This window comes from Pseudorasbora parva, chromosome 2, assembly GCF_024679245.1.
Source record: "Pseudorasbora parva isolate DD20220531a chromosome 2, ASM2467924v1, whole genome shotgun sequence".
Taxonomy (NCBI): Eukaryota; Metazoa; Chordata; class Actinopteri; order Cypriniformes; family Gobionidae; genus Pseudorasbora; species Pseudorasbora parva.
Window position 1 is genome coordinate 22,720,285 of NC_090173.1, and position 23,681 is coordinate 22,743,965.

Here is a 23,681-nt window from a genome sequence, read left to right on the forward strand (position 1 = left end):
TCCTATGTCACCGGACTAATCTTCGCAGTACTTTAGGCCGCGATGGAAACGCAAACGCAGCAGGTCTGAGGGAAAAAAGGGTGTTCCTGGGAAAAAGTTCCTGGGACAAACTGTTCCAGGTCATTTTGGTGGAAAGTTGAAACTGAATGTGATTAGTGATATGTGAAGTCCAGTGACAGGAATGCTCGCAACTTTCCGAGATTCCACTGGATTTTGTCCTCTGCATATAAGCATAAATTAAGCCTAAACCTTGTTATCGATCCATTGGTCGTATTTTTTAAACTTCATTGCTGATTTGAACAACAAACAACTCACACACGCTGCAACAGACTTTGAAAAATAGTGGTTGAAATACAGTAAAATGCTGCGTGAAATGCAGCATGTTTGGCACATAAGTCCCAGCTCTGAAAGTTTCTGAACTTTTTTCGACATTTACCCAGAACTTCATTTATTCCTTGTTCCTGTTGTCGAAACACACCAGTACCACCACAAAGTCCCTAGTTCCTGGGGAAAGTTCCTGCGGTGGAAATTCAGCTTCGGTCAGTAAGCAATCACCCAGAAAACCCTAGCAAGAAATTAAGTCCAGACTTGTTGTAAAAAATCTGACACACAACAGCCAGGACACAAACTCAAAGAAGATGCCTCACCCCTCACCAAGTTATGCATATTGTTGTCTGCGGTACTATCTTGCCTCCAGAAATATCCCAAAGCACCATAATAGGACTATACTATACTAAAACCCAATAATAGACCGTAGAATGTAAACTGAGACCAGTAAGATATTATTAGCTTATGTGTATGGTACAAACAGAACAACTTTGAGTGTATAAACAATGCTGCACAATGTCCTCAATATGAACTGAATGTTCAGTGTCCTCTATGATCTCCTGATACTGAACTACTAGTGAAGTACATTTTAGCATAGTATCTTTTTGTTAAACCTAAAATAAGCTTCACCTGTCAACGCCATGGACAAAGCACACAACGTTCCCTTAAATGTCTGAACGCGATGCCTTTTTGTATAGTCCACCACGGACTGTAACTTTTTGCGTCATCCTCCCATTGTTGTAGACGAGGCGCTTTTGTAACCTGTCAAAAGAACACCTACACTGAAACAACATTGATAAGTGCATCACGAAAAAAAGAGCAACAGAAAAACAACTGATTATTTGAATCATCCACTGAATCAATGACTGAATCACTGATTGACTGACTCATGTTTGTTTCATTTCGATCATCTGTCAACCACGACACCAAGTGCACGGCAGCTTGAGAACAGGCCTCAGAGTAGGTGTTGAAAGGTTACGGTGGGTGGAGCTAATGCATTTCCATAGTAGAGTCTAAAAAGCTCCAGTTGTCATTCAAGACATGTGGGTGAGACCATAGGCCTGTAAACAGACGTGCGGCTTAATATAGCTCAGGGCATCACTGGGGAGACAGTTGACCGGCCATGGTTGGAACGATACACCTAAGTTTAGAGGAGCTCTTAATTTTGGGTGACTAGAGACAAAAACCCCTGAAATTCACCTTACTCTACTTACAAAAATCAAAATTCCCTTTTTTATTGCACATTGCTTGACTTGTGCATTATTCATCCCTAATAACAAAAAAATCTCTTACTTTTTAGCCCTTACCATATATTCCTTTTTTATTAAAAATATTCACAAACTTGTTAACTATATCATGAATTATATGATATGTTCAGATTTTTTAACTTGTGGAAGTGAAGGTGTGTCGTTTTATAAATATTTATAATGATCATGTTGATATAACGCACAGTGAGTTTCCACCACGAGATTATCTGCCGGATTTACATCACGTAAATTCATAATTTTTCCTAAAATACATAAAAGTAAGTGACCAGTGAACTGGGAGAAGAACAGTGAAAACTTTACACGCAATGCGCAGGCTATCTGATATGAATAAAAACATTGTCAAATTATAATTTAAAGGATAATTATTGCAGCTTCAATAGACATTAGTGTATGGAATTGGAATAAAACCAATTATAGGCTAATTGTAATTTTATAGGCTTTAGTACTTAATTTAAATGTCTGAAACTTAAAATAAACATTATGTGGTTGAAACACTGAATAGTTGTGTTTTATGAAAAGGCAACAATGTTGTCGGTGAGAAAATATCACTGATCAACTGAATGAATTTTGGTCTCAACACTAAACACGTGAGCGAATAATACACTAAAGGATGCTTGTGAACGCTGCTCCAACAGCTGTGCTGTCATTTTATGTTCCAGTCAGTGTTGGTCACAGCGCCTTTTAATTGCAATAATTAATTTACAAATTAAGAACTGCATGTACATAACATAAAAGCATCATAACATAAGGGCCTAATTGTCCCCTTAATGTATCTCTGTGCAGACACTTAATTTTCATTGAGAAGCTCAGAAATATAATTTAATGTCTCCATTTGAATAAGTTAAATAAAAGTGGTATTGTGAAGCTACTCCCTCCATTGCGATATTGCTTACATATATACATTTTCCATACATTATAGGACCACCAAGACCCCAATCTGCCTTATTAATGGCCTGGATCCATAATCTCCTTCTGTTTTTAGCAAAGGCATGTGATCCCCTCAGAATATTGAACATTTTAAATCCATCTTTTTGGTGGTTAGTGCAGTTTGCAGCACAACAGCTCGGTGTCATCTTTATTTCTGCTATATATGCAGTAAAAAGGTCTGCTTTATGCCCCCTAGTTGAGTGCATCTCTGTGATGACGTTGCACAGAAACCCGTCTATTGACAACGTTTTCCAGTGCCAAATGGCAGCATGGCTTTGCATGACAATTCCAGTCTGTTTGGTTAAATCCATTAGCTATTTTTGGCATATAACTTAGATGGCACCCAATGCAATACTTTTGATTATACCCAATACGCCATCCATATATACTATCATTAATGTAGCACTGTTTGCATGACCCATCACTTAATTTTTTTTTATATTACTGCAGATTGCAGAGATATTTATATGTTGTTTATGAAATAAACATTGAAAGAGTGTAGGTGAACCGAGCAGATGGGGGCATGTCAAAGTCATGCCATTGATTTCTATATCAGTACCCGATTCAATGCATTTATGTAAAGTTTCGGCTTCAGTGTTGACAGTTTCTATTGTTGATTTCAAAGATAAGTTCTCTGCTTTTGTTTAAAGTGAAAGAGATCAAATACTGCTAGTGTGGTCTACATTTCTAGAACACAGATTAAACACAGTCTACAAAACAAAGCAGGTCTGAATTTCTTTCCAATCAAACCTATTTAATCTCAGCAGGTGTTTTCTTAATCACAAAGTCAACTGTTTAAAGTTGCATTTGAAAATGCATTCTCTAGGACTGTTTTACAGTCACATGTTTTCAGTCAGATGAAAGCTCTGACAGGCAGTCACCAGTCGGTCCCCAAATCTGCAATCCATCTAATCCATAATGATTCAGCATGATGTTGCAACGCTTTTTCCATTACATAACGCAGGTATAATGAATTAAAAACCTCCTCGGGGAGTATTGACTTATAATGATTCAATCCCAGTTCAGCAAGTTTAGAAGATCAGCTCAGCTTATCCGGTAAATTCGTCGTAACTTGCAAAATCTGCAAAAAAATGTTCCGACACTGCTGAGGGAACTCATTTGGCCTCAATCATAAAGTACTTAAAGGTGCACTAACTATTTTTTGACCAATGTCAGAACATTTCTTTGTAGAGTCTGCAAATTTGAAAGCGTCTGCTGGAACAAAACACGTCAGACACCTCCCGGCAGAATATTTCACAGAATGTTTTGCAGCTATTCCACTGTTGAACTAAGAAACCAGTGCAGGATGCACAGGCAGGTGTCTAGACGAGTACAATAATTGTGTAAACGCTGACACTATACATTGTGTTGCATAATCAGAACACATGTTGTGCATGATAAGTTACAACATGTGGATGAGGGTCACGTTCCGTTTAGGACAATTAGACAAGTCAGCACTCTATTCTACACTAGTGTTGAAAAGAAAACAACCGTGAAATGTGCCAAAACCCCTAAATGTTTTGTTAAAGGGAAAGGTTCTGCTTCTGTGACATTTTTTGTCTAGTCCTATAAAGGAATTGAACTGGATTTTCCTCATCATAATTGGGAACAAAGGCTTCCTGGGAACTTTCTTATAATTCCAGCAAAACACAAAACAAATACTTTTAGAAAAAAATAATAATGGTAACTTTAAAAAGACACTTTAACAGTTAACACATTAATGTTACATTAAGTAACAATTGACAACAATTTTACTGCATTTATTAATTTTGGTTAAAGTTAATTTATGAATGACTATTGTTAATTCTTTTATCAATTATTGTTAATTCATGTTTGTTTATTATACAACTGGTGTAAATTAATACAACTTAAAAAGTTTCAAATGCATTAGTACACTAACATTAACAATATTTGGGGTCAGTAAGATGTTTTTCAAAGAAATTAATAGTTTAGATCACAGTACACTTTATTATAAGGTTTCATTAGGACGGCATTAGTTATCATGAAGAACATTTCCCTAGCATTTATTAATCTCAGTTAATGTTACATTATTAAAATCAAAAGTTGTTTATGTTGTATCTAAGTTAATGCTCTGTGAACTAACATGGACAAAGATTAATAAATGTTTTAAAAATATATAACTCTTTGTTAGTTCACGTTAACTAATGCATTAACTAAAGTTAACAAATAAGACCTTATTTAGCAGACCTAGATAAGTGTTACTGTGTTGTTTAAAGGGAAGTTCACCAACAAATTGAAAAATCTATAATTTACTCACCATCAAGTTGTTTTTTACCACAAAAAAATATATATATTTTGAAGAATGTCGCTAACCAAACAGGTTCATCAACTGTTACTGACATTCTTCAGAATATCCTTTTTTCAGCAGAGAACAAAGTAAATGATGTCTGAATTTTCCTTTTTGGGTTCAAACAATCCCTTTAAGTTGTCAAGACAAGAGGACATATAACAAAACACAAAGTTGGAATATGATAATTAAAATAAAAAACTAAGTACGAATATTAAGGCCCCACTTCCACACTCTGTAACAATAAAACATGTAAAATAGTTATTTAAATGGTAAAAACTTAGAATCGTCAACACTAGACTGAACCCTTAAAGTAGTGCATCTAGTTTAATTGTTGTTCTAAATCAACAGAGAAATCCCTTAATACATTTCAAACATATAAGAAGGGATCCCTTCTACAAACAAAGAGGTGAATGGATCTAAAAAACGGCGTATCTATCTATTTGAACAGGTGACAGATAAACACTGCCAGTGCGAGGCAAAAGCAGCGCTTGCACACACACACACACAGTTATATAGTCATTCCTCTGTGTTGATTCAAGCGCAGGTGAGAGATGGCCAAACCTCGCAAAGCTCTGACGGGAATGTTGACGTCACATCTGACAAGGACAAGAGACAAGTTTGCTCTGCCAATATAATGCTAAGAGCCTCTGGAGGACAAAAATATATTATTTAAAAAATCTTAAAACATCCTTAAAAAATAAAAAAACACTGCAAGTTCAAAGTCACAGTGGTCATTCGCAACTGCCACAACACATTTGCATTAATACCGGGTTAAATACTTTGAGGAGCATTCAAAGCCACATGGCTGACCATATTAACTTAATCTTAACCTAACATCCTTAACAGATTAGCTAGGCGAAGAGAATGCAATGAAAAATGTGCAAAAGAGTGACGTTTATCATGGTACTGCGTAAAGGAAAAGCAGCCACCTTTGTTGAAGGATGCCATATTTCCAGGTTCACACCATGACCCTTGTGGTTTTACCCAAACAGAGCTTGACCCAGACAAAACAAATTCAAGATGTAGCCCCACCAACACCTTAGACCTCAAAGCAACTTCAATTGCGAGCATTGCTTGCATGTTTCTACCTCCCACCCCAAAAACAATTCACTTCTCTTCAAGCATGCTTGCATGTGTGTATCTGCTTTTCTCTAGCCAGTTATCTCTCTCTCTAACTCACCAGTGCTAGGCATGCTGGTGCTTCTGGATTGAGAAAGCAGCTCCTCGGATCGCTCTCTGCTGGACGTGCTGTCTGAAGAGAAGCAGGATTCTGTCTCATAGATCGTCTGCAACATCGCGCACAGTCCCGGTACGGTTGGCTTCAAAAGCATGCCAGTCTTAAAATACCGCCACACAATTAATGCAAAAATAAAGCAAAATCAACATGAAATAGGAGAAGGCAACCCACTCTCCATCAAAAAAAGTGAAAATGCAAACACATTTGAAGGAAGAAGGGGAAACAAGCAGTGTGTCCTTTTTTTAAATCAAAGGGTACATGCATGCAAAGAATTGTCAATCGCTTTTCCTGTTAGCTCCATGGTTTAAGAAAAATAATGATCAAAAAATGCAAGCAGAACCTGTCTCTGCGGAAGGAAACGCCATAGACAAATCCTTAAATTGCTCAGAACCATCAGCTGTAGACACACAAACGAGTCTATTCATAAACCACATCACCTTCTTGTCTAATCGTCTATGTCAGAAACAAACTGCTAATTCACGCCGACAAGTCCGAGTGTGGCTTGTATCCAAGTCCCCCCGTCTGAGCGTGCCTGTATCCTGCGATCATCTGAAGTTACGCGCGTGGTGGTATCAGCGGACTCCAAAAGAGAGACTTCCCCATGACGAAATGCGACGAGATGAAAGCGACAGAACAGGAGAGATGATCACTGGGAGAACACTGGGAGACTTTTGCCTGCCGGTCCCTCGGTTCCTTCCTTCCCCTCGGCTCTCCGTGCAGCCAGCCTGTCCTCGCTACAGCACAGTACAACTCGCTCTCCTGATGAACGAGCTCAAAGTGAGCCGTCCGACGCCGTCCTGTTTAGTGCGGCCGCGTTGCTTTTATGCATTTGTTTAAAGCCGAATCTCTGCAGCTTCACCCGCTGTGCGTGGCGAATGGGAGAGCAGAGGTGTAGAGACGTGGAGTTTACAAACAGACTGGAGCTGCTTCAGGCTGCTGGAAATAGCTGCCGAGCGACAGGGGAGGGGCGGGACCGTGCTATAAATAGAGTCGGGAGCTGAGAGCTCGCTTGGAGAAAGAAAGAGAGAGAAAGGAGGGGGGAAAGGCAGAGAGAGACAGAAGATGGAAGAGAGGGGTTGCTCGATTGTTTATCGCGTAAATAAAGGAGCCAAAAACAATAATATGAGCCAAAAAAGGAGCCAATCTGACACAAGACCGTGACAGGACTGGAGGAGTGAGACCAAACAGAGTTTAACTTGATAATACAAGCCAACACGAGGGCAAACGAGATACAAAACAACACGAGCACTGCTAAATTTGTGCCAATCCACGCTATAATGAATGGAACTAATTCTGCATTTGAAACACAAGCGTTTAAATCTAAGCTTTTGGTACTGAGAACTGCTGGCTGCTTACACAAGGAATTTGCGTCAGCACTATTGACACAGAGAACACAAGGGTCACCGTTTAACAAGCGCATGTGGGTCAAAAGAATAGGGTGGCCAATACAGCATTACCAAACCTGTGACATGCCAAGCGCTGGAAGGGCACCATATTTATCCTTCACATCAACAACAGCAACTTACAAAGCACATAAATGGTAAATTAGGTATTTATTAAAACAAGAGAATCATTTATGTTTAAAAGGTTAGTTCACCCTAAAATTTAAATCCTGTCATTAATTACTTACCCTAATGTCGTCCGACACCCGTAAGACCTCCGTTCATCTTCGGAATACAAATGAAGATATGTGTGTTGAAATCCGATGGCTCAGAAAGGCCTTCATTGACATCAATGTCATTTCCTCTCTCAAGACCCATAAAGGCACTAAAGACATTGTTACAAAGCCCATCTCACTACAGTGGCTCTATAATCCTTTCATGAAGCGATAAGAATAGTTTTTGTGCGTAAAAATAAATAAATAACGACTTGTATAATGACGGGCGAATTTCAAAACAAAGTTTCGAACCGTTATGAATCAGCATATTGATTTATGATTCGGATCGCGTGTCAAACTGCCAAACTGCTGAAATCACGTGACATTGGCGATCCAAATCCTGAATTGATACGCTGAAGATAAACTGAGGTCTTAAACTGAGGTGCCGAATGACATTAGGGTAAGTAATTGGTGACAGAATTTTTATTTTTGGGTGAACTAACCCTTTAAACTATAGTGAAAAAGTAAATGCAATTGGGACCCCTGTTGAAATGCACATTTTCCCATGGTGACCCACATGACCGTTTTCAATATTTAAAGAGACCAGAATGGTGTTTATATCAGTAACGCACTAAATCTTTTTTGACATTAGGTGTGAACTGTGAAATGCACCATTGAATGGTATATGAGAAGGTTATATGGCACTGTACGTTCTGCATAAGTTTAGCAGCCCACTGCCTAATGTTTCTTTGCATTTATTATCCAAGACAGACTGACCTGTTGCACAAGCTCCAGAAAACATGTCTCAAGACTGAATAAGTAAGATCTGAGACCACACTGTTTCACAGTTTTCACATTTGCTTCATGCAAGGAAACTTGGTCGCAGACCAATATTAAAGGGTAAGATTTATCCAGAGTGCCTAAATTAGACATCTGACGCACTTTTCTTAGAGCAATCTGTCACCATGACCACTAGTGTGTTGGAGAGTTAAAATGGATTTGGCTCAAGAGCAGACAACAATCAAAGAGAAGCTTTATAAAGCATGCTTAAAAACAACATGGAAAAGATACCCAGTGTCGCCTAACATTGCCTGGCCATAGGGCGGGATCTAAGAGGGCAAATACAGGCTGCACACATGTGCGTGTATTTACACAGGCGAAATCAAAGCACGGTCAACTTTCAAAGTTTTGGCACCCATAGCAGGGCGACACATCATTCGAACTGAGGCTGTAAATAGAAGCTAGTTTTACAAGGCATGACCTGCATGCAGCATGATCAGTGTGTACATATGCAACGCATGCTTGCATCTTGAAAATCGCTTCGACTTTGCACTTGTTGCTCTTACAAGCATGCTAAACTGCTGCCATCCGTCCCACAGCTGCAGGTACGTTGAAGATTTTACATGGTCGTTCCAACTTCAGACTCGTCTGTTGGCTTTAGTTGCCAGCCGCCCCCCGTTATTTATAGGTGGATGTACCTTTTAGGCTTACTGACGTTAGTTGGGCTTATATTTAGCCATGGGAAGGTGGGGGGAGCGCACCACTTGTTTTTTAAGCCCTTTTTTACGAGTGATGAACTCATGTTGGTAATGTCAAGGACTTTGGCAGCAGACTTTGTTTGACAGCTAGTCTCTCGCCTTTAGCCAGACCTGACCCAATTAAGGCCAACCCAAAGCGAGCCGTAACCTTTTGCCACCGGGTTCTGAAGAAATCTTGGACGCTGGAGAAGAATGGTAAATAAATGTGGCCATTCCTCACTGTGGCCACGGACAGATGGGCTAAATGTGTGTTGAAGCTTCGGGAGCATGTGAACTCTCTCGCTCTCTCTCTCTTACCCTAAATAACATGGACTTTATTAGCTCACACTTACGAGCCCACAAAAATAGTCTCGTTTTGGATGGGCTTAATTAAAACAAAGACAAGAAAAACACAGTGGCTTCTCACACAGATAAACCAACTCTCTTACTGGGGACCGCTGCCATGTTAGGAAAATGAATTTTAAGTATGCTTACATTTAAAAAACGTGCTTTCAAATGTTCACCAGAGAGCTACTTAAAGCTTCTCCTTCTGATAACAGATTTATAAATAAGTCTCATTGCAAATTTGGATGGAAGACGAATGGCATGCCTAGCAAATGGCACGTTTGCTAGGTAACTTTTTCCAAATGCAAGACCTGAACTCACAGTGTCAGCCAACCGACGAGTAGTTTTGACAGTATATACTAGCCAACACCGATTTCTACTCGGATTCGGCACTTGGCAGGTGTTTACTTTGGACCCTGGCTGAGATGATAAGGGTGTCCCACACAGTCACTAGATGGCACTGCTAGCTTGTGCTGTGGGGTCGGAAGCTATAGTTTCCAAGCATGAAATGAAAATAGTTCAAATGTGTTACACAATGCATCTATTTTTCCCCTTGGATTCGCAGTCTTGGATTCACGAGAGACAAACTTTTCTTTGGTCTGAAAATATCTGTATAAAAACGCTGCACCTGAATCCGACCCAGCCGCTCAAAGAGCTCGGATTGTGCTGTGATAATTTCACTGCAAGTCAATCCAACACAGCACAGACGAGCCCATGACCTGTTGATACCGCCTGAATAACAACTGCCCAATCAATGAGCAATTTGTTACCTGTCTTTATTATGAGCAAAGAGAATTTCTCATGTCCAGTTTAAAAGTGCTGTCAAGTCCAAAAACAAACCCGATAAAAGAAAATAAACTGAATCCCCTGGAAAGAATGAGAAATTAGCTCCAGTTTGCAAAATTGTTTCTCAAATGTCCTCGTTTGAGACACTGCCAGACATTCCTGTGAGGGAAAGGCAAAGAGAATTAGCTTTTAGTTCTGCTTTGCAATGCGGTCTAAATGACACACACATGCAATCCTTCTAAAATATCCTTCAGTGCACATACATGAGCAAATGCGGACAGACATATCAATAAACGGCCCATGAAAGCCTGATACGGTGCCCGTATACATTTACAGCGAGAAAAACAACCTTTTTTAGAATCATCATTTGATGACTCATATCAAGGCATAGACTGATGCACTTACACCCAAAGTGAGGATTCACACACATACACACACACACACACACACACACACACACACACACGCGGCACAGGGGACGCATACAGATTCTTTCTCCTCAAATAGAACGCTGCGATGACTCATTCTCTGCACAGCCCCAACTGCAATGCTCCTCCCTGCCAGAAAACACGCACACGTTCACATATACACACACTTGTGTGTATTTATTCCACCGGTTCAAATATTAACACATGCAGATAATGACAAGACCCTCTGTGTTGGAGGAATGCCTCCTGCGGTATTCCAGAGAAATCAATGTTTCAAACAGGTTGACTCATTTAAAGTGGTGCTTACTGACCCATGTCACTTTTCAGATAACAAACCGGTCCAATTATAATGCCAGTTGAGCTGCAACTACAAACAGGTTAAAAAACAATTATGCACGGAGAACAGCACATGTACATGCAACGCAATGTGTGCTTTTGGTTATATGGGTTGCTAAATCAAGAACGTCATTACGTAAATGCTAGAGACTGAAAAGACATTTGTTTAAAAGACAGAAGAAAGGTAGAAAAAATGTTTAAATTGTGCTACCTGATCAGAGAAAAAAAGGCTAGTCTTTCCTTTTGCCAAATAGTTAGTAAAACATCAACACCCATAATGCACTGGGCCAGGGATGGAAATTAACTTTTTTGTCCACCGGCCACTGTGGCTGGTGGATTTCAAAATCTACCAGCCACTCAATGTTTTTACCAGCCATTTTCTTGTTTTTAACCGACAATGTGTAACTGCATGTGAAAATTAATACTACAAGCTCTACAATGCTTAAGGAGTTTATTTAATCTCAAGTCTCAATGAAATACTGACATTTTCTCTTTCACACAAACCATGAACGGATATACATTTCATTAAATGAGTAGGGCTCGGTGCGCTTTTTTTTTTTACCTGGATGTGGCATTTGGATGATTCGCGGGCTTTTATGGCTTTCAGTTTTAGGTTTTTAGTCCCAACAATTAAACTATTCGTTTTGGCATCTTCTGAAGTGTGTTGACAACATACTGAGCAGAACATTGTCAGTAGGGATGCACCGAAATAAAAATTCTTTGCCGAAACCGAAAAAGAGGAAACCAAGGCCGAAAACCGAAACACCGAAATAAATTATGACAATTATTAGTACCATTGCATTTATGGCTTATGCTATGACTGTTCAACTTTACTAAAAAGGCAGGCATTGCAATTGCATGAATTAATATTAAAGTTTCAAATAATAAATAAATTGCAAATTATGCATATTAATTTAGCACTTTGCAACAATGCACAGTATAAAATAAAATTCAAACTAAAATGTTTAACTTGACCTCACTCATGTGTTCATTAAATAATAATGTACAGAACTGGCCTGCAGAAAGGTACAGAAATTGAATAAAGTAATCAAATGTAAAATAACTGCATATTTAACTGTTTAAATTAAATATTAATCCTTATTAAACTTACAGAAGCTATTCAATCAAGAGCATTGAGTGATGTTCTTATCTTTTGTTTGACATTAAACAGACAGCAGTAAAGGCTACCCATTTAAGACCTAATGTTGGGATATGGGTCGTCTTTCTCGACTGTATAAAGTTCTCTTAAGGCATATTTTCAGACTATGTCTGCTTGGATACTCATCAAGATGGACATGTTGACATACTTCTTGTGTGAGTTTGTCCATTTAAGTGCAAGACTTCGTTGTGCGCTGTGAGACGAGTGCGCGCTCTCGGTGCAGAGAGACACCTTTTCAAAGATCAATTAACTTTTATTTCTAAAGAATATTTAACACTGAAAACAGAAAACATTTTAAATATCCACAATAAATTTACAAAAACAACCAAAAACAATAAAAGCAATAGACTCTCAGTCTGTTAACAAAAATTAACTTGAATAAATACCAAAAACAATAAATAAAATGGATGAAAACTGCAATGGATGATTGTGTTTTAGGTACATATTAATAATAATAATAATAATAATAATAATAATAATAATAATAATAATATATTTTATTTATAATGCACTTTTCATTCCGAAGAATCTCAAAGTGCAACAAAGGGAAAAAAAAAAAAAAAAAAATCAACCAACACATAACAGTTAACAGCTTTTCTGAACAGAAAACAGAGCTGATAGTGGAAGTCTCTGTAAGCTCCGCAGCACACTGTGGTCCACTCCATGTTTTACATTTCTCCCAGCGCTAGAGGCTCTATTGCTACAATTGGGCAGTGTCCTGATGACGTCCCCGAGGCATGACAGCCGAAGACCAGATGATGATGGGGATCGCTGGAGCACCATGCAGGAGGCAAACAAAGCCCTCTGGACACTTTTGTGGACACATCAGGGTCGGCGCAGAAGTCCAAGCCGTTCCACGGCCACAATGCAAGATGGAACAGCGGCGCAGCCGAGACTCAGCCGTCGAGAAGCGGAGCATCCCAACATCACGCCGGACGCTAGCCTGGTGCAAACTCCAGCCACCGCAGCTCAAGCCCGAGGGAGACCCCCAGTGAGCAGCCGACACCCAGAAGAGAGAGCAGCTGCAGCGAGCAACATCAAATTTCCAACCAGAACTAACCGCAACAATTCAAACAACAACTGCAGAGAAGCGGTGGAAAACAGCGAATGGCGAACAACGTCCTCTCAATGTCTGCCAGCAATCAGAAACAGTCCCAAATTTAACTCTGACTGTTAGACTAGTCACAAACATAAGAAAAGAAAAAAAATCTAAATCTAATAGTACAGTAAACATGATTTGTGGGTGGAGAAGCGGCGAACAGACAACACCAGCGTCCTCTCTCCCACGTTTCCTAGCAACACTGATTATACTGTCCGTTCGTATCACGGTTTTAGGGTCACAGTTTTCAGTTCTTTTTTTTTTTTTTTCTTTTAATCGTTAACACTCAGGAAATTTACTTTAGCATATGATACAGCTTAATTATCCACAATTTAGGATACAGTATTTTTTTTTTTTTAATTATATCATGTAATCATACACAAACTGAACTTAACTTGACCATCTCTGAGGAAAGCTAAAGGTGAGATTTTGATACAGCAAGAGAGAAGACATTGATGACATGCTTTTCATTTATTTGGCAAAAAAGGAGACTGTGTATTGCTATCTCTACAGGACCTTATGTGCCTTTTTAGCATACAAACTGAACTGAACTGAAACTTGAACTGAAGAATTAACTTGCATTTATCAAACTACCAATGTCAGTGTAGCTTTAAGCCTTGTTTACACTCGACAAGTCTGCGCGAGGGTGCGCAGCTGTGCGCGGCAAAAATGCGAGAACCCATGCGAGACCCCATTTCGCTTGGCGGTGTCCACGTAAAATTTTGTAACTGCGTGCAGCTCCACAACCGAAGAACCAAGAGTTTCAGGCGAATCTGGCGGAGCATGACGTCTCATAACGCCGGCACCCACCCAGTCTGCTCGTTGAGTATAAACACCTTCCCAAACGGACGAGGCGCGCACAGTCAGTGAGAGACGAGGAGAACAAACATGCATGCAAATGGAAATTATCACAGCCGTAAAAAAATAAAGCTCAATTTTTTTTTAATCGTGCGATTAATTGATTTATTGACTATCGCGACAGGCCTAGTCCAGGTAACAAGAACAGGAAAACATTGTTAATTTACATATAATACCGACAATAACAATAAGTAACAATAAAGTCCAACAACATTTTCCACATGATCCACACTTTTACAAATGTGCCAGCGATTACTTACTCGTTTACTAGGTTCATCTGTTTAATAAAGAAAACTCAAAGTTACAATGTTACACTTTATTTTAAGGTGCCATTGTTCCAGTTTAAGTATATATTTAAGTATTTAAGTATTATGTACTTACTGTATGGTTAGGGTAGGATTAGAGTTTAGTTTAGGGTTAGTTGGATGTAAATAAATTATGCTTAATTTACTGTTATTACCATAGTAATGTTACATATGTAAAAATGACACTGTAAAATAAAGTGTTACGGAAAACTCATTATTAGGGATTATTAAAAAAATTATTTAAAAAAACTTTTAGCATTTTATGATAATGTATTAATATAAAAATATATTTTATTATTATTATTATTATTATTTAATTATTATTACAAATAAATATTATAACCATGTTTAAATGATCAAAATGCTCATTATTTAATGAGAATGGGCTAAACAAACCATAAGAATAAATTCAAAATTGACATTGCCAAGAGCAATCATTTAACCAAAAACTGATTAAAATACTAAATATATAATAATAATAATAATAATAATAATAATAATAATATACTAATATACAATAATATACAAACACTAGTAAATTCATCAATAAAGATTCAAGAAGCCTTTTGAAGCCCCATATTAGATGATATCTAAACAGAGCAGAAACCAACAAAGCACCATGTTCTCATCCCTCCATAGCTTCTCTGAATGTGGTTAGGTTAATGTGTAATGCCATTAAAGACACCATTATTATATCACAAGTGACTGATTCATGTCAGCATTTTACTTTCGGTTTAGAATTAGCAGCAATTCGGGATGATTGCTTGAATTGTGGGTTCATTATCCTATTTCTCTTAAAGAAAAACACAACAACAAAATAGTACAATAACAAACTCACTTAAAAAGGCACCTTAACATTTTGCTTTGAAACGAAATCTTCCGTCGTCATCTTGTCAGTCAGCTCTCCACTCTCCTGATAAATGAAATCTGACTCCTGATGTTGGCCTGTGCTGCAACTCTCGTTTGGCTCACGCTGTATTAAGCAGACACGTTCAGTTTTTAATTGTAGTGTCTCTGTTCTCTAACTGAACTAAATTATTTTATTAGTATAAAAACGGTGGGCAAGTGATGTAACACCATCAACACCAACTATCACAGCAAGTCTAACATGCAGTAAAGTTCACAAACAATAAGAAAACATCTTAAAAGACACGTGAACCCCAAAACAATATGAGCACTAAGTGACAGTGTATAACGTTTGACGTGTGTCCCAGAACTTGCCTGGTGTAAAGCACGTAGCCCATTTACGGTAAAGGACTTCTGAAAATGAAATGGCCTTTTATTGGAGGAACAGAACTGTACAACATGTCCCCAAGAGAACAAAAGGGCCTCACTGCATGGTTGAATGGATTGACACTTGTTTCTCCTTGATGGCCTTGGATGTGCTGGATCACATGGAGCTCTAGGCTCACTGGACATCATCACAGACAAGCTAAGCAAGGTCCTTTGAAACAATATCAAATATCAAAAGCATCTAGAGATAATTAAAATGATGCTAGCTGATTATTTCAACTTGGCTCAACTATGATAGACAACTCTACAATAAAGCAATATGCCAAAATTGTGGAACATTTCAGTGATTTGACTGTCATTTAAGAGCTGTTTTTTAGGTACTATAAGAAGTTATTACAACAATAATATGATACAAGTAGGGATGCAATGCTATAACATTCCTGGTACCAATAAACCAATATTTTTTTTAATGTTATGGCTGATAGTAAAATTCTATTCCTGCATTAAAAATGTAAACCAAAATCATTGGTTTCAAATTCTACAAGTTGATTAGGCATCACAACATTATAAAATGTACAGTATGGGAAAAGAATGTTTCTTTAGATATTTGCTAATCTTTTCAGTCTTCGCAGTGTTAAAGAGTTAGTTCACCCAAAAATTAAAATTCTGTCATTAATTACAAACCCTAATGTCATTCGTTCATCTTCAGAATACAAATGAAGATATTTGTGTTGAAATCCGATGGCTCAGAAAGGCCTTCATTGACACCAATGTCATTTCCTCTCTCAAGACCCATAAAGGCACTAAAGACATCGATACAACCCCATCTCACTACACACACTGATGGCCTATTTCAAAACACGTCTTCCTAAAGCCTCGGAGCTTAATGAATCAGCAAATATTTACGTTTATGGAAGAAATGCTCTTTAGAAAAGGTAAAAATAATTACAAACATGCAGATTTAAATATGTCAAAGCTGACTGAACACTAGTGAGAATATTGGTTCAGAATATATTTACAACACATAAAAAAAGTTTAAAAATTTTTCTGGACAAGCACATTTTTTACTTGGTCAAGTGAGTGACAGATTTACTTGTCTGAAGAACAAGCACATGAAAAGGGTTAATGTGGAGCCCTGGATTATGGTTCCTGTTATCTCCTGTGTGTTCCTGGTTTGATATATAATTAAATACTTTTTAAATGAAAATACACTAGTGATTTTCCTTTGTTTTGCGCTCATTATAGTCACTCAAATGTAATATAATTATAATATAATCAATAACAGGAGCTCAATTCACAAAATGCTGTAATATAACTCAAACATTTGGTCCATTATCCCACTGTTTTTCGAGTGGTTTTCAAATTCAATGGGACCTTAAAGAGAAGATGGTAAAACTCCTCGATGAAGATGAAATAACAGGACAGGACAGGAGGACCTGATACCTTCTATCATAACAAATCAGCTAAACACATCCATGCAGAAACAGCTGGTTTCATTGGAGCCACACACTCAATAAAATGTCAATCACATTGGCGTACACACAGAAAGCATATACGTAAAAGAACCAATGAGTTTGCATCGCAGTAAGCAAACAGGCCAATCAGCAAAGAGCCCTCTGGCCAGTGTTGATGTAGAGTGGGGCAAAGCGTAGAAGGTTGCCACGGCATCCAGTGACATTCAAAGACGTCATGAGGGGGACAGAGGGTTAATAGAGGTTGTTACTGGTTCTAATTATAAATGGCAGAGAGTTAGAGAGAGCCAGGCGAGGAGCGGCTGGAGAGGAGAGCGTGGGGGCGGACACAGGGCCGAAGGTATGCATTAAAGGCACAATAAGAGGGGGCTGATGGGAAAAGAAAGGGGCGAGAAGGAGGAGAAAGCTGCAGGGGACGGCGGCAGATGAAGGAAGATGAATAAAATCTACAGGTTTTGTTTGCCTGAGAAAGAAATCTGGCTAAGCTTCAACTGAGACGAGACAATTATACTCAATTACGCATACAATCATAACAATGGGATACTCGTCCACTGACAGTCCAAAAATCTTCTTGAAAACGTGATCTGTAATTGCTACAGCTGTGAGTCAGGTTGCAGTACTACTACTACTAATACTACTACAACAACAACAAATGCCTTTAAATAAAGCCGCATTAACCATTGGTTTCCAAACACAGCGCTATAGATTCAATTGATGCCTTGTCACCAATTACAGTCCAGCCTCACCACATTTTCTGAACCAGGGAAACTTACAATTTTAATTAAATTAAGGGCTTTGGATCCTTAAATGAGCGTCAGAACACTGACACAGCAGCGACTAACAGCGATAACTATCAATCAATGCAGAAAAAGAAACTGGTGCAAAATGGAGAAATTGGAGAATTTGGTGCAAAATGTAAATGTAAATGGAAGTTTGTTTGTTTGTTTTTTTACACAAAAAATGCTCTCTCAACAAAACAAAAACAACTTCTATTCTCCAAGGTCATGCTTGGAAAACGCTGTTATGAAAAATGGAAATTGCCGAACAAAAAGCAAACCAATTGCACTACTGATGGTGAGCAGGTTCACCAACAGTGCAAATGTTCATGCACTGCAGCTCGTTTTATAGGCCCAAGTGGAATCTGAAGACTTCTGGGCTGATTCTGGGGGTAAAATCTGGAGAATTTTGCGGAATAGAATAAAGGCTGAAATACATTACGCTTCAAATCTGAACATTTCAAAACACCAGGCATCATACACTTACTGACACTGAAATACATATAAACAGAAATACAAAAAACGTTTAAGACTCACGCACTTTAAGATTTTCAAGTTGTTCCAAACAACAAACTCACACAGAAACTTGTGTCTTGCTGCTAGGAGACACAATATGTTTTCTAAAATCACTACAAGATATCTTATCTTCCGACTAGACGGATAAAGTCATTATGCATTTTTTAAGTCAGATCCGGGAACCCAAAATGCACAGACTGGCTCTGACATTGAGCAACTAGTGTCAACTCCTCCAGACTGCAAACAGGGGCAAAAATCTAGGCAAAAGTTGTTTAGAGCAGTGTTTTTCAAACTAGGGTCTGGGGACCTCCAGAGTGCCACAAGGGAGTTCCAAGGGGTCCATGGAAAAGTTTAGAGAAAAACAGTGTAAAAATGTAAATTAAAAAATAAAAACAAAATAAATAATACTAGTATAATTAGAAAAAAAGACACTTAAAGCTGCAGTGCATAAGGTTTGCCTCCCTCACCATCTCCATTTAAAACTTGCAGTGGAATTATCATTGTACATGGGTGTAAATGGTAAATGGACTGCATTTATATAGCTCTCAACAGACCCATGGCCATCCAAAGAGCTTTTCATCTTAGGTTGTGCATCAGCGCGGAGTGACAATGTGGCTGTCATTCATACCCACACCGGTGTTGATACTGTACTACGGAATCACAGATTCTACGTCTTGAAAGTATGACCAAAATAAGATTTTTCACTGGAAAATGTCTAAAAGGTAGCATGCCTGCCACTTTTGTTCGGATCAACTAAGAAAAAGAAGCATTACAATACATCGCACTACCAACAGTGATAAAATCTAACGGCTACTTAGCTCATATCACATCAAACTATTTTTACCGGTAAATTATTATTATTGTTATACTTTGTTCTCAAAGTTTTAATGTTAACAACATCCGCATTGTGTGACTATGTGCATTTGTATTAGTGTTACCTGTAGATTACAATTTCTGTACGGTGTATTATTCTGCATATGATCACCCGTGGTTTTCCGATTGTCACTGATGACTGTCATTTGGACCGTCATCAGTAATCTACCAGTACCACGCAAATTATGACACATTATTATAATATTGTGAATCGGGCTAAGGTAAGGAGACAATTTTGAAAACTGGCTGGTTAAAATAGATTTTTAACCGAACAGATTTATGGACTGTAGCTTTAATAGAAACCAAATATTTTTCAAAAAATATTTTAGACATATTTATAATATAAATGTTTTAAACTAAATATTTGGATCATTAATTCTTTCCCCACCAAATACTTATTTTTCTGTGAGAAAAGGCTTCCCGGTCAAAAACTGAATTTTCTGGGTTTCCGTGTTTTCACTGTCAGACGCTAGGGGGCGCTATTACGCATCTTCTGAAGGAGTGTTAAATCTCCTGATCAAAACACACACAAGGAAGACGCAGTAAAACAAGCGATTGCATGTAATCATACGCATATAAAACAACATGATCTTCAACATTAAACATATTATGAATCAAAACTATCTAATGTTATTTTACTGAATGAAATGTGGACCCAGGGCAAGCTACAGGACTGGGCTAGCATTAGGGCTCCATCTACTCCATCTGTGTTTGATTATCGATCTGAATCTGGTCTTTCACAAAAACGTGATTTTCTCAGCTTTTTGTTCTTTTTTTTTTTTTTTTATGAAACTTGCCCATATTCAAGTGTTGATAAAAAAGGATTGCATGAAGCTAGAATATATATTTTTTTTGATATATTGCATGCTTAGATATTCATTAAAAAAATATTCTATGGGCTATAACATTTTTGTGAAAATTGGCAAAATTGGCAACTTTTTTTAAAAAACGCTGGCGGGGAAAGAGTTATAACACTGGAAGTATTAAAGGTGCCCTAGAATTAAAAAAATGTAATAACATTGCCATAGTTAAATAAAAAGAGTTCAGTACATGGACATCACATACAGTGAGTCTCAAACACCATTGCCTCCTCCTTCATATGTAAATCTTGTTTGTGAAAAACACCACAGAAATACAGGCTATTTTCAACATAACGCCAACTGTGACGCAATCGCTGGGATCCTTAATATGTACGCCACCAACATTTGCATGTCAGCCATTGTTCATTGTCAGGAGAAACTGCAGCCGAATCATCGGGAGTTCAGCAGGTAAACAAGCGTCACGCAATGATGGCGAAAACGGCAGATCATGGGAATTTATGTCATGTTCCAGGCTGTGCAGGGGATGTGAGGACTGTTCATACCCTTCCTACGTTTACTACTACTGTTTAGTTGCTTACAGATCGCTCAGTTGATCATTGTAGCTAACGTCACCTTCTTCACCATCTAAGTTGAAATGATAGTCATTTGACAAGGCTTCTAGTCAATTTGTTAAATAAATATACATTTCTGAGAACTGAAGTATGATTATTTTGCAGCGGGTGAGTAGTAAACATGACACTGACTATTTTGAGTGGCTTCTACATTACTTTGTTTGGCTAAATAAATCGACTTTTAAATCAGTACTCTACTGTCAAACTGTAACATTACTGTCCAAACAACATATTTACACGCTACCTTGTTCAGTTTGTGATTCAAAGTTAAGAATAGAGCCCTGCACGGGTCTCAAATCTGGCCCCTAGCCCGGCCCTGGCCCGAGACGCTGAGGCCCTAGATAGTCATTGTCCGACAGCTTATCAAAATTATCGGCCCAAGTCCGAGAGGAGCCCATGTTTTTTTTGTTTTTTTTCTCCAATTGTTGCAGCCATTAAAATAGTTCAGGTCAAAGTAGATAAATTTAGTTTCATTTCTTTATTAAGTTAATTTAGGGTGCTTTCACATCTCTAGTTCGGTTCATTTGGTCCGAACCAAGGGCAAACAATTATACATTGTTGCATTTTTCAGATTTTTTGGTTCCTTTTCACACCACACTGATTGCTTTGGTCCGAACCAGTTGAAACGAACCAAAACGCAGGCACGTGACAACATCCACATCACTCATTGGCCGTGGCGTATTTCCTAAACTGCTTTTCGATTGGTCAGAATTTACATGTGGGAAAATTCCAACAGAAGAGGCAAAGCCAGCAAACTATAATAACACTATGGAGAGACGACTACGCGGGCCAGTTTTGTCCCTGGCCATAATCTACTACACTGTGTGTATTTACCACAGTATGCAAACAAAACATTTCTATAATGAAGTGCGGATGCGACGTGAAAACAACGCTCTAATGCACTGCAGACGGCGAGCGCATCGCTCGTCACTTCAAGAGGAGGCGTGCATTAATTATTAACTCTTGACATGCTTCCATCTTCCGAAAATATTGCCAACGATCTATCAGGTAATAATATCATGCACACAATGTCAGCGCAGCCGACTACGGCAGCTGGTTCAGTCCAAAAATGATCAGTACTTTTGCAGTTGGTTCTGTTCGAGGTCGGATCACGTTCTCACCACAAACAAACCGCTCCAGAGTTCGTTTGAAATCGTACCGAGACCACCTCTTCAAGGAGGTCTCGGTACGCTTGTTTGGTCCGCTTTTGGTGCGCACCCGAGTGCGATTGCTGCTTTCATACCTGACTAAACGAACCGCACCAAAGAGGGAAACGAACTCTAGTACGATTCAACCGAACTAAATGAGGCAGGTGTGAAAGCACCCTTAGAAAAATGTTTAGAGTATTTTTTCGTTTGTTAAATTAAAGTTTACATTTAAGTGATGACCAAGCGACCAATGTTAGTTCATTTAGCCTACTGTTACCTCAACAGTAAAAAGCATTTTTGACGAGCTAAGGCAGGCTGATACTGCTCACGGCTCTTGCTAACGAAACGAGCTAAACAATCTAAACAAATAATAAAAAAAAGAACATGCAGGTTGTCTTATCTACATTATACCTATGCAAAATAAATATAAATCCGATCTTCAATTCCCGCGGTATATGCTCATGATGATTGTGTTTTTGAGCATCTAAGACTTATTTTAAGTTTAATTTACGGCCATTTTATTTGTAAATGGACCTGTAAAACCATATCTGGACAATTTTTGACCTTAAATAAGCCACATTACCTCTATTTAGATATCAATCAGAGAACAATTAAAAATATTGTTTCAAATCATTCTAGGGCACTTTTAATCTACAGAGACAAAATCTTCCAATAGCAAAACATCAATGTTTTCGAGTGCAACATGAATGAGTAAGGAACTCTCACCAGGTGTGTTTGGTGAATTCATGGATGACGGCACTGATGTTCTCTGCCTCAGAAGCTCACCAAGTAGCAGGGAAAGATGCTTTTTGGATAAACCTTAGCGTGCAACCTCTGGTTTGCCTGGTTTCAGAGGCAAGGTGCCGCAAGACGGCGAGTTCTAAAGGGGGTCTTCAGCGTCAGCCATGACCGTAGACCTCACAGGGAGGGCAGTGATGGCCGCTGGTGCCAGCTGAACACTTTCACTGCAACAGATACAAACACACTGACATTAATGGAACTGAGACTACTTACATCCTTCAAGCCAAAAAATGCAATGCAAAATACCCTCCTCAAAATTACAATAGATTGCGGCTGAGACCTGTCTGGAAAGCAAGAGCATTAATAAATAATAATATGAGGCAAAACAGCTCATTTGTTTTTCAAAGAGTGAGTAAAGTCCCCTAGCTGCATATTAACGGATTCTGTAAGAGTCATTAATGCCCGTGTCAGAATGTTGCACTCGTATCAGAGAGTTGTATTTTTACTGCTTACAAAACAGATCCAGAGGATGTTAATGGATGACTCACCCTGCCTCTAAGTCAGTGGAGACGCACTACAATACCCACGCTGCCTAGCAGCGACTGGATACGCAGCAGGGTAGCACATTACCCACGCTGCCTTCATTCTACCATGAGCCCTGCCCCGAGCAAAGAATAGAAAGGTTCTCGACCGTCTAGTTTTAGTGATTATTAAAACACTGGCCCACACTTCCTGGGCCTTAGGTCTGCTCAGTATTCAAGTAGATATAAATGTTATGTATCACAAAGCATTCGGGATTGGGGATTTTAACACTTATGAAACATAATTTTTATGCAAGTCGACACATCAACATGAAAATAGGTCAAAAACTTTTCTGTGCACACCAGGTGCCTTTTTTTGAAAAATCTGCCAGATACGTTTGAGCAATATGCACAGACTAATTACATGAAATCACTGGTAAAACTTACAGCACTGCATTGAGAAGGTGGC

General features: G+C 38.6%; 1 protein-coding gene across 5 annotated transcripts in view; it reads right to left on the minus strand.

Moving 5' to 3' along the window:
* hdac5 (histone deacetylase 5) overlaps positions 1-23,681 on the minus strand; it is a 77,878-nt gene that overhangs the window by 40,218 nt on the left and 13,979 nt on the right. For 2 of the 5 annotated variants that reach the window (XM_067412503.1, XM_067412497.1), the window contains exon 1: positions 6,014-6,987. In XM_067412503.1, coding sequence (XP_067268604.1) covers positions 6,014-6,164 — 151 coding nt within the window. In that variant the 5' untranslated portion in view covers positions 6,165-6,987. Of the gene's footprint in view, positions 1-6,013; positions 6,988-22,676; positions 22,916-23,681 lie in introns of those variants that run through there. The other 3 variants (XM_067412525.1, XM_067412511.1, XM_067412519.1) reach the window with 2 other exon arrangements.